Raw genomic sequence first — 11,823 nt, forward strand, 5'->3', positions numbered from 1 at the left:
AATGGGTATGTACATGGGCTCTGCATCCCATCCCACTCCCATGAAACCACTGTATCCCAGGCCACAACACAGATGTAGAGGTAAAAAGCAGATCTCAACCTGAGATTCAAACACTTTGCATCCATATGTGGAAAAACTCTCCCCAGTTAAGGTTACATGCAGACCTAAGCGCCTTTTAGTTGAAGATTGTGATTTAAGACATTTGGGGAATAAAGACAACTTCTTATAAGACTGTACTTCAACTAGAGCAGAGAGACAGTAGCTAAACTGATACCACCTATGAAACAGAATATTCAGTGTCTGGTGTGACTTTAAAGGAATTAAAAGACTCATTTTAGAGTGCATTTTAATTAAAAGTTCATTATAAGAATTTTCTTTTAATAACAGCATACTACATATTAATGGAAATATGTAACTTTACCCTACAAATGGGACTGTCACCATATTATTCTTACAATTCAAACATATGAAAAATAAATATGATATTTAGCTTTATAAATTCCCCCCCTTTAAATCCTTTTTCTTTTAAATAACAAAAGTAATAACTCTTTCCCATTACAGTGCATTTGCTATCCGCGAGCCACAAACCAAGTAGTCACATCAATGCCAAGGAAACAGCAACACTGCAAAATATTCAGAGAAAGTGATAAAAAAATATAGTAGTCAGCCCAGTGCTTACAGAAGAGACAATCAACAAGAATTGAAAAAACCAGCACATTTTCATATTACATAAGACCATTATAATAACATAGAAAACAGTGCAGAAGACTTATGCTGGAAAAATATATAGCAATTCTCAGCAAGCAGGAACTGAACTTTGGCACTTGCTCATAGAAAGGCCTTTCAAAGCAACCCAAAATAGAAATTCACTTAGTCACAGCTTGTATATTTAAAAAAATAAAGACATTGACTAAAGCAAGAGAAACAATAGAGAAAAGTTTACAGGCCAGGTCACTACAAATTCAGTACATTCATCCTACAGAAAATAGTCTTTCATCCATCCATCTGTGCTGGGATCCTGGCTAGCAAAAGACAGGCTTTGGGACAGAACCTTACCTGAAGCATCTCTGTTTCAGTGGGGCTATGCTGATTACACAGACCTCTCTTTAAACTGAGCTAGAATAGCATATCTCAGATACATTCCATTGCCTCCTTATCATAAAACAAGGATTTCTAATCTGCAAATTAAAAAGCAAGACCCTTGCACTCAGACAGTGGCTGTTCAGCTCTACCCATAGTTGCACCATAACCACTGTAGTGTAAGGATGAAGTGATTTCTTTAAAAAGGGCTAAAAAAGAATGGCTTCCATTCAAAAGGGAGACAATAGACTGGAAGGGAGGATTCACATGTAGCGTGTTCATCTCAACGCTTTGCCAGCACTGCATATGATCAAAGGGAGTACTGTAGTTAACATGTGCATGGCTGTTTCCCTCCCTGCCAGAAGAGCTGATGTACTAAACTCAGGCCTAACCAAAAGGCTGCTGCAGGCCAAAGCATATTTTTGGATCAGGCCATAAAAAAAAAACACGGGCTGTGCCAGCCAAGAAGTGCTTCTTTCAGTGTAAGGCTCAATGCCCCCAACTAGCAGCTATCTTTGCACTGAGGCAGTTTACTCAATTTTTTTTTACTCTTTTGAGGAATTAAGACTGGGGAAGGACAGAGAGAAAAATAAGTGCTTTAGATTGCACAGAAGATTGTCCTACTAAAGGGGGCACTTGAATGGGAAATAATTGCAGCTATAAATCTAGCAGACGCTCTTCACATGTCTCCACAGGCCATTTAGTAGCACCTCCAAACACATCAACGTTGTTATCAACCCAGGGTATGATGTTGCCAGGCATGTTGGTAGAGCAGTTAGCAATATTCATGATGTCTTCAGTTTTTAAGACCCTGTCCCATATATTGAACTGGCTCATCTCTCCAACGAAGGCTTGAGTTGCATCAAATCTTCCTCCTACCGTGTCCTTTGGGCACACAAGAGTTATGATTAGATGATTATTTCAGCATTTTCTTCTTCACAACTTGAAGACCCTCCCCCCAAGCCACACTGCTAGAACGAGGTGCAGAGCCAGGTCACAAACAACTTCAAGGTTCTAAAAGGACTACTTTGAACAAGATATTCTGAGGAACATTAAAAAGCTTCAATGTGAAATTTGTCAAAACAATTCAAAGCAAACAGTGCTTTGTGCATACCATCACACAAAGCACATATAACTAACCCTGCCCCCAAGCAGTAAAGCAGGAAGACAGCTTTAAATATTGAGGCTAATTTAGGAGCCATTTTGCAAGGTTGGCACAGGACAACTTCAGCAAGAACTGCACAGATATGCAAGATCACTGCAAAAGCTTTATGGCTAAGGATTAAACTGTAACCACAGCCCTTGACCAATTGTCTGCAGGGTCCCCAAGATGCAGTCTTTACTTCCAAATACATAGGCTTCTTCTGGTTGTACCAAATGACTAACTCAGACTGCTACTGCATATGCCTAAAAACATTTGCTCCATCCACTGCTCAAGGACAAAAATCACACATTTTGTGTGATCACACTCACATGAAACTGCTAGCATAGGACAGAACCAAGCATAGTACAGACAAATAGCATGAGTTACAGAAAGCCTGCCAGCCACTTAACAGTAAGCTGGAGCATCTGCTACCACTAGAAGAGAGATACTGAGTTGCTGGAGAGGGTCCAGAGAAGGGCAACAAACCTGGTGAAGGGTCTGGAGCACAAGTCTTATGAGGAGTGGCTGAGGGAACTGGGGAGCTTTAGCCTCGAGAAGAGAAGGCTCAGGGGGACCTTATCACTCTCTACAGCTACCTGAAAGGAGGTAGTAATGAGGTGGGCATCAGTCTCTTCTCCCAAGTAAGAAGTGATAGGACAAAAGGTAACAGCCTCAAGCTGTGCCAGGGGAGGCTTAGATTAGATATTAGGAAATATTTCTTCACCAAGAGGGTTGCCAAGCATTGGAACAGGCTGCCCAGAGAACTGGTGGAATCACCATTCCTCAAAGTGCTCAAAGACTGTGTAGATGAGGCCCTCAGTTACATGGTTTAGTGGTGGAAGTGGCATTGCTGGGTAAAGGTTGGACTTTATGATCTTAAAGGTCTTTTCCAACAGGACCAAGTGTTTAACAAAATTTTCCTCACTGCTGCTGTTTGGGGAGTTCTGAGTTTATTTTTTTAAACCCTGGAATACACTGTCATTCACTCACCTGTTCCTGACCCAGGATCAAGACACCTCCAGGTTTAATTGGGTGCCAAGGAGCAAGATTCTCCCCAGTCCCAAGCTTCTCACCATCTTGAAAAGCCTCCCACATTCCGTCTCTGGTTGTCCATGTTATACAGACATGGTGCCATTTCCCATCACTAATGAAGAGAGGGAGCTGGGCAACCTACAAAAACCCAAAGAACAATGCATGTTGCAAGCCAAGCCTACCAGCTCAAGCACAACAGTTAGAAAGAGACAGTATTTACTCTGTCCTCAGAAGCAAAAACTTCACAGGCAGAAGTTAGTCCCCATCTTTCTACTTTGTTCCAACTCTCCTGTATTCAGAAACACAGCCATACTTTTTATTCTAGAGGTGAGCCTTTGTTTCATCTAGAATCAAGTGACACAAATACCAGAGTCTAAGCTACTACTACCCACTGAACCTGTATATTAATGTGGCATCTGTTGTTTAAATCTGTGATTAGTCCTTTCTTTACATCCAGTGCTCATGTAAAGTTTCTCTTAAAATCTGGGGTTTGCCAGCACCATTTGCAGTAACAACTCTGACAAATGAATCTGCTTGCTTCCAGTAAGACTTATGGGAAATGTTACATAGGACCCCAAATAAGGAGGAACTATGCTCCTTTAGGAATTGGACCTGAAAACTTATTCAAGGCAACATAAAGACACAAATGCAGTGGGGTGTGGAGCGGCAGTGACATGGGAGAAGAAAAGCCTCACAGAACATTAATGGTACTGACAAAATACTGAAGAAAGTAAGTTATTGCTAAAGATAAGCAACCTGAGGTTTCCTCCTTTGCCACAACCCATTAGAAATAATTGGCTTTTCACTTTTATTGATTTTGGAGGATGATAAGGCTGTTAAAAGTGCTTAACTAGCCACATGACTGAACCACCCTGAGCTGTAGATCTGTAAACACCTGATCCCTCAGAGAGAAGCGAGTTACTAGGGAACCCAACTGAGGGTGGGGAGAAAGTGATTTGTTTTAATGCCAAGTTTCAATAGGTCTTGTTTTCCTCAAGCCTTATTCTGAATCTTGTCAGAAACCATCAGTGGTATGAAACAGCGTGAGACAATTGTGCTTTTTGTAATTAAAGCCTGAAAAAATTGTATTTAAACAGATGTTCAGTCACTAAGCATAAAACCCCAGGCACAACTACATGCCTTTTGCTTTACATCTTCAGCAAGATTCCTCTTAACATATCTGAACTTCTAGGATTAGAAAGATAGAAATACTGCAACTGGCTTAGATATCACAGGTTTTGCAGTAGTGAGGCATCAAATATTGCTTTTGCGTCATAAAACAAGAAACAAGATGGGCTTGTAAATTCAGAGGACATGTATAAGTGCATGCACATCCAGATGTCTCATCACTTTGTCTAAGCACACAAATACATGTACCGTTCAACTTTGCTTCAAGTACCTTTATGAACTTAAACAGATGGACAACAACATTACCATTTCAAAGGCCCAGAACTGGCTTCTCTCAGAGAATGAAAGTTACTAGAGAGGTATCAAGGGGGTGGACTTTATTCTGATTACACAGACAATAAAGAAGAGTTAATCAATTCTCACCTTATCATTGATTAGCAGTTCAATTGGATTATTCCCCCACTCTATAAGGACAATTTCATTAGCCTGCCCAGGAACAGCATATGAGAATGGAGTGCCAATTCCAGGAGATGCACTTGATCTCAACCACAAGCATACAGTAAATGCATAAAGCTCTGGCAGAGTCTTCTTGATCTTCCCATATAAGTAGTTAGTGCGAAGAGGAAGGGAGACTTTGAATTCATCAGGTGACTTAAATGCACTGTTACCTAGAATTACATTGAGGAAGAAAAACCTTTAACATTAAGCAAAACAATGTATTTGTAATTCAGGCTAAGAAATGATGTAATTAATAATGAGAATCTTTGGAATTTCAATCACTTTAGAGAGGTACACAAGAAAATTATATTGAAGTAGTATTACTGAATGCTGATTTTGCAGCACAGAAAAACACAGCTAGATGCAACGCATTGTGCTAATTATTTATTCTTCCTGCTCATTTAGAGCAAAAGAATAGATGGCAGACAACTAACAAGAATCTGTTAAATATTTTCTTTCTTCATTGCTTAGTTCATGGCTAGAGGCCTGCCTATTTCAAACAATTCTAACTGCTTTAAGAGATATGTACTGTTACTAAACATGGATTCTCTGGTATGCTCATTATTAAAGCATCACAGTGCTTCAAAACCAGTATTTCGTTTCCTACTCCTGCTACACAGGGAGTTAGCAGCAGCATCTCCATTTTACAGATAGCAGGCTGAGAAACAGGTTAATGCTCCCATTTTGGGTGGCCAATCTGAAACAAGAAAAAGCTGCCATAGTCCAGAGAGCAAAGTTAAATTCAGCAGAACCAATTTCTGTCCCACAGACAAATCAGGAGAAGATCTAACAAAAACATACAGCTGAAGTTCAAAATTACCTGAATTAAAAAATGCAATATGAACTTAGGAACTATGAAAACATTAGACATTAATTTCAATATAAAAGCAGAAATTCTTAGTTAGCTTTTTCTAATAAAAAGTGGTAAAAGTGAGATGTCCTAGAGACGTTTATGAAACTGAGAACCCTTAAGACCAAGGCTTTCTAAACCTGCAATACTCTGTATTATATAGTTCATGTATACTTCTGAAGTAGTTGCTTCAAGTAATTTTCCAGAATTAAATATTAAGAGAAATCCCACATTGTGCCACAAAATAAAACCTCACAGTTCTGTAGTAGAGTGTCACCCTCAACTTTTTAGCAACCTGTTCTTCTAAGTCCCACTCACTTCATTTACTCCCATTCCTGAAATGAATTCAATCCCCTCACAGAAATTCATGCTCCAATCCAAATGAAGAGCTGTTGTCACAAAAGGTTGCCACAATCCCCATATGTAATTTTTAAACCGTTGGCATTCTCTCAGTTCCCATTCTCAGAAGCAACTAAAGTGTTTTGACTGCATTTTTCACAGAATGAGGGGGTGGAAAGCTTATCTGATGCTACATCTGTCTTTAGGAACATACAGACCAGAAACTGAGATATTCTAAACTCTAGGCAAAAGAACCCCAGGATCTTAAGACTAATGTTAAGCAACCTCCACTAGGCTGGTACAACCAATCTTACATCCATAAAAGAAACATATCCCATTAAGAGTATTAGTCACTCAGAAAGAACTTAAGGAAGCAATAATGGGTTGGAAAAGAACAAACAATATTCATCATTTTTGTATTTTTCATTTTGTTCTCATGACTTGAAAACATCCACAACTCCAAATGATAACAAGATCCTCCAGAGCAATGCGCACATGCACAGGATAAGACAATCCTTTTGCTATATAAGGTGAATTTTTGGACAAGATAAGCAAGAAATAGTTATTCCCTTTGAGATGGGGAAAACAGGCTTTGACATAAGAAGTGACCTGTTCATGTCTCCAGCAAAGCTAGAAATCACATTTAAGTCCAGGCACTATTAGTTACAGGATTATTTCTCCGCAAAGTCCTGCTTTTTAATACATCATTTACCGCTGCCAATGGAGACAACTAGTGAAGGAATTACGAGAGACTTTGGGAATTACAATAACTGTACAAACTTCAAACTCTTCTGCCCCACTGTTAACTAACAACAGCTGCCTCAACTACCAAACCCCAAAGTTCAGAGCGTCACCTTATAAAGTTAGCTTTTTCCTCCATTTATTTGGTCTTAAGACAATGGAGAGCTTATGACACTCCAGTTAGTTGTCAGGAAGAAATGTGAAACAATCTGACATGTAAAATAAAAGCACAATAGAAATACTTTTTTCAAAATAGGTCAGATCACTTCAAATATTATCTGCATTTAACCTACAAAATCAGTAAGTTCTTACATCATTATTACCCTCACTTTGATTTGACAGAGAACTCAAACGAACAGAGCAGCTAAATCACGCTGAAAGAGAGCAAATTACACAACTAAAAGCCTGTGTCTTGGTTCCTGGCCCAAGTTCTTCTCTTCCCTCAAGACTTAAGACAGCCCACTCTCCCCACACAAAAAATAAAGGTGGGAACAAGCTATTTTTAACGTAGATTACACATTCTTGTTCTCCCACCCCTCCCTGTCTCCTTCTGAGGACTTGCCGATATGAGTCACATCTTTCAGAGACAAGGACTAGCAATACTTGCCACATAAGACATCAACATGCCATGAATTCTCCAGATCTTTATTTGTGGTTTAGGTTTTATCTTGGCTCTCAGGAAATACTTTGACAGAGCCAAAGGAAGGGCTCTTCTTCCTCTTTTCCCCTCCTTCACACTTTGTAAATGAAAAAAATGGATACAATATTACACAAATGGATCCATTAGGCTGCATTTTAAAATTCGTGATACTTATGTTTGCACCACTGAGAAAGCATGCCCATTAAGCTGCTTTTAAGCAGAGAGACTATTCACCTTGGAAAAATAATTTAAAGATTGGGCAGTGATATTTACTGGTACACCAGTCCTACAGTCTGTAGAAATATATAGTCAAGACAGAGAGATAGCTCTGTTCTTTAGCTCACTTCCATGCGCATTTGTAATTCAAATAAACAGACTCTACAAGCATAGAGATCTCTGTAACAATTAATCTAAGTATCTGAATCAATGACTGGGATTAAGAGAGCATCCCCCAGTGGTACTATGTGTAATCTACTGTAAACTCTGAAGGCTATACACTTGGGCTATGACACAGTTCAAATATCTGCAGTTATCCAAAGTTATAACCAGCAATGAAAGGAAAGACCAACAGTAATACTTCCAAAGCAGCAGGAAATGGTTCTGGTATAAAATGCCATTTGTTACATCAAAGGCAGCTATGCTAATTAACTTTTGCCCATATGATTTTCAGTCCAAATAAAGGCAGCTCTACTTAGATATGGACTTGACATTATTTAGGTCTTTACCTGACACCAATGTCATACTTTCTTCCTATTTCCATTTGCCTCCTTATAGAGCCTTCTGTCCCACAAACAGTAAAGAGCTTCATCCTAACCACCTACATATGCCAAATTAAGAGACAGAAAGCTAAAGCCATGCAGAGGTCTCTCAGGCAGGAAGCCTGTGACAAAAGGAAAAGGGAATCCAAGTATTTGCACTGTCACCTACTATTTAGTCCAGCACCTTAACTGTCTTGCCCTCAAAGCCCACATTTAGACTAATGTGGTAGAAGGAATAAACAAAATTAATCAGCACAGGGAAGCTTTTAGATTCTGGAGAGATTACCTTTTTCTAATTCAGACACTCTTTCTAGCAGTGCATTCAAGGCTGTCTCAGTCTTCTGCCGATGGGCTGACGTCTCATTATGAAGCAAAGACTTTTCATCCTCAAGCTCAGCCACTTTGCTCAGGAGTTGGCGTTCCAGGTCTCCCAGCCTTCGCTGAAGCATCTCGCGAAGGTCATTAGGCAGTGCTGCGTAGGACACATTGGCTCGGAGCTGGTGCTTTAGTGGAAATAAGAAGGAAAAAAAAAAACAAACAAAAAAATTGCCATTTCTAAACCAGAAACTGTGAAATAAAGACATGCTCTTGATTCAAAGGGGAGAAAGCAAGATCTCAGAGTTCTCCAGCAAGTACAAAAGAGGCATTGCTTTCCATCACTTGTAACATTCAGTGCTTTTATCAGCAGTGTAGCTAAACAGGTCCTGAAACAAAAGGGCACTTTTGTTAGAGATTTTCAGGGTTTCATACAAAGGAGTCTTCATACATTTAAGTTCAGTAAAAATTAATGTAGGGAGCCAAGTCTAATGCACTCCCATTAGTATGTACATGTGGCACATTACACAATTTTTGGTTTACTTACTGGAAGTGACACTGGCGGCCTACGTTAACAGAAAAGAACTATTATTTCTTTTTAAATAAGAATTTAGGCTACTTCAAAAGCAAATCTACCAAATGAAAGTTTTCTCAGTTTTGATTTGCAGAATAAGGAAATCAGATGCTCTTTAGGTCAGCTGTAAGTTTTAGCCACTCAAAAAAACCACCAACCCTCAAAACCCCAAAGAAACAAAACCCACCCCTCACTCTCTCAGATAACACTGGTGTCTTTAAAAAACCACCGTATTATTCTAGTAGAGTTGCTCTTCTACAGCCCTAAACCAAAGATGCCTCACAAAGACAGCAACAGTAATAAAGGGGTGTCACACTACCAGATTGCTCAAAATTGTACTTGAAAGACAGCCCAGAGTGTTCAGACCTCACAGAACAACCTTTAGGAAGTTACCTGCCATCCTCACATCATTGCCAACTGCTTGGAGGGCAGCATGAGGACACACATGTCCTCATACGACTGAGAGTGTGGAAAGCAAAACAACATCTAGCAAGATTCCTGTGGGAATACTTCCTATAAAATATTTCCATGAGTTCCACTCAACTACAGGCACTGTCCAAAGGCTTGTGGAAATCACTTATTGGTAGGCTTGGACCAAACACCCCTTCTATCCAAACACAATGAGAATTAGGTTGCTTTTATTCTATGTCAGCTCTAAATACATCATCTGATCTTCACAATCTGCCCAACACAATCTCCTCATCACCACTGGTTTGTTCAGCACCATATGCTAAGGTCTTTCTGCCCAAGACGTCAGCTGTATAGCTCAAACCCCATGAAGTCACATTCCCAGAGAGATTTAGACATACTAATACAGAAACTAAGCTGGTGACAAGGAGGAAAACCATAATCCCACCCCACACAGTGGGAGAACACAGCTACAGAGGGGCCCTTTGGGAATTTTAACCACTGAAGCAAGCAGATACACAGTCAAGAAACAAGACAAGGCCAACCATGCAACTTCTTCCCAGAGCTTGGCCAGTTGGGATTTAGCTCTATCCCGATTAAGGACAGTAGCTGTGCCCATCAGCTACCCAAAGCCATACCTAACTCGTTCCATGTCCCTATGCGGTGGGCAGGGGTGTCCCTCCCCGGCCCTACCTCTAGGCTCTCCAGCCGGTCCTTCAGGGTCTGCATTGTGCGGCTCAGCTGGTCGATGACCTGAGCCGGGTCCCGCGGCAGGTCGCCCATCGTGTCCTTGCCCTTCCCCAGCTCGCTCCTCCACGTCCCCGTAGCGGACTTGCCGTCGGCGCTCTCGCACCGGCTCAGCTTGCCGGTAAGCTCCCGGATGGCCTCCCGCTGGCTTCCGATGGTCTCCTTCTGCTGCAGGACGGTCTCCCGCAGCTGCAGGACCGTGGCTTTCAGCTCCTCCTCGGGGGACAGCGCGCCACCCTGCATGGGCACCGGGGGCAGCGGGCAGCCCGCGCTGGTCGCCTCCAGCGGCAGCGAGGTGCACACGAACCGACTACCGGGTGGGCTCTCCTGGGTGCCCGACGCCGAGCCCCGGGCGCCAGCGGCTACGGCGAGCAGGAGCCCGGCCACCACAGGCAACATCCCGGCTGGTGACGGCTCGGAGGGGACGCCGGGACGAGGGCCGAGGCGACGCCGCGCTGACAGGGGAGGTGAAGCCGGCCCCGCCGCCCCGTCCCGTCCGCTCCGCTCGCCACTCCACACGCCGCTCCCGCGCCCGCCGCCGTCCCACGGCTTTTATAGCCTGAGAGCGCGCGTGGAGGGGGCGGGGCCCGGCTCGCGCCGCGTGCGCTGGTTGGCTGCAGGCAGCGCTGACGCCACGCGGTCCCCGGGGCCGGGATGCCGCTGGGGGGACCCGACCGGCGAGGATGCGCTGGCCCGGCAGGACGTGGATCCGGACGGGGACCTGAACTGCTGTCCCAGCGCTTTGTCCAGCCGGGGGGCGGCCTGCAGAGCCCACCTGCCAGTCTGTGCCCACCTGCCAGTCTGTGCCCACCTGCCAGTCTGTGCCCACCTGCCAGTCTGTGCCCACCTGCCAGTCTGTGCCTCTGGCCCAAGGGCCGCACGGGGAAAACGCTGCTCCGCATGTCCAGTTTGAGCCCCTCTCCTGCTTTAGCTTTTACCCGTTGTCCCTTGTTCTCACACCACATACCGCAGCGCAGAGCCTGGCTCCATCCCGATGATCTCCTCTGATGGACTCGCTCCAGCATGTCAAGGTCCTTGTACTGGGGGGTCAAAACCGAACACGGTAGCTCCATGTGATCCAGGCAGAGACAAGTACAGGAACAGCATTAACCCTCAAACCACTTCAAACACAGCCTGGGTTCTGCCGGCCTGGGCCAGTGAGCTAGTTAAGCTAAAAGGTGTCATTACAAAAACGAGATACAGTTCAAGTGATAGGCCAGTATTCAAATTTATGATGGAGGGAAAGGGACATTTTGAGAAATTTTTGTAGAGTACCACAAGGCTGTTGTTGGACCATAAGGTCTTTATAGGCATAGCTACATTGTTTGTGCTATACAGTATTTTTAACACTGATACAGTTACTATAAATTTATAATCTCTGAGGGCTTGTATCTTTTCCCAAATGCCCTACAAACACCAACTTGAACAGTTCTTGCAAACTTCTTATGGATATGCAATGAGAATGGTTACCTCTACTAGGAAAATAGAGAAACAATTTCCTCATGCATCAGCAGAGGCTGCTCTTAGGACTCTAAAACCCTGAAGTAGAATTTTAAATTTTTAGAAAGT

At 42.8% G+C, this 11,823-nt stretch overlaps 1 protein-coding gene across 1 annotated transcript; it reads right to left on the minus strand.

Annotated features, from left to right (window-relative positions):
* Positions 1 to 329: 329 nt before the first annotated feature.
* Positions 330 to 10,662, minus strand: NPTX2 (neuronal pentraxin 2). Its single transcript, XM_057416916.1, has 5 exons — positions 10,201 to 10,662; positions 8,497 to 8,713; positions 4,808 to 5,052; positions 3,215 to 3,394; positions 330 to 1,965 (listed from the first exon to the last, which is right to left on the minus strand). The coding sequence occupies exons 1-5, from the start codon at positions 10,651 to 10,653 to the stop codon at positions 1,738 to 1,740; spliced, it is 1,323 nt and encodes a 440-aa protein (XP_057272899.1). The 5' UTR covers positions 10,654 to 10,662; the 3' UTR covers positions 330 to 1,737.
* Positions 10,663 to 11,823: the final 1,161 nt, after the last annotated feature.

The sequence above is a fragment of the Pezoporus wallicus genome, unplaced genomic scaffold (genome assembly GCF_028554395.1).
Source record: "Pezoporus wallicus isolate ANWC-B61680 ecotype Strahan unplaced genomic scaffold, APGP_CSIRO_Pwel_v1 scaffold_7392, whole genome shotgun sequence".
Classification (NCBI taxonomy): Eukaryota; Metazoa; Chordata; class Aves; order Psittaciformes; family Psittacidae; genus Pezoporus; species Pezoporus wallicus.

Excerpts from the sequence above, each read along its gene's own strand:
- NPTX2 (XM_057416916.1), bottom strand. The coding sequence starts at position 10,653 with ATGTTGCCTGTGGTGGCCGGGCTCCTGCTCGCCGTAGCCGCTGGCGCC. Across the intron at positions 5,053-8,496 it reads AGTGTCTGAATTAGAAAAAG|GTAACAGTGCATTTAAGTCA; the intron begins GTAATCTCTCCA and ends ATGTAATTCTAG. Across the intron at positions 3,395-4,807 it reads AACTGCTAATCAATGATAAG|GTTGCCCAGCTCCCTCTCTT; the intron begins GTGAGAATTGAT and ends GGGTTTTTGTAG.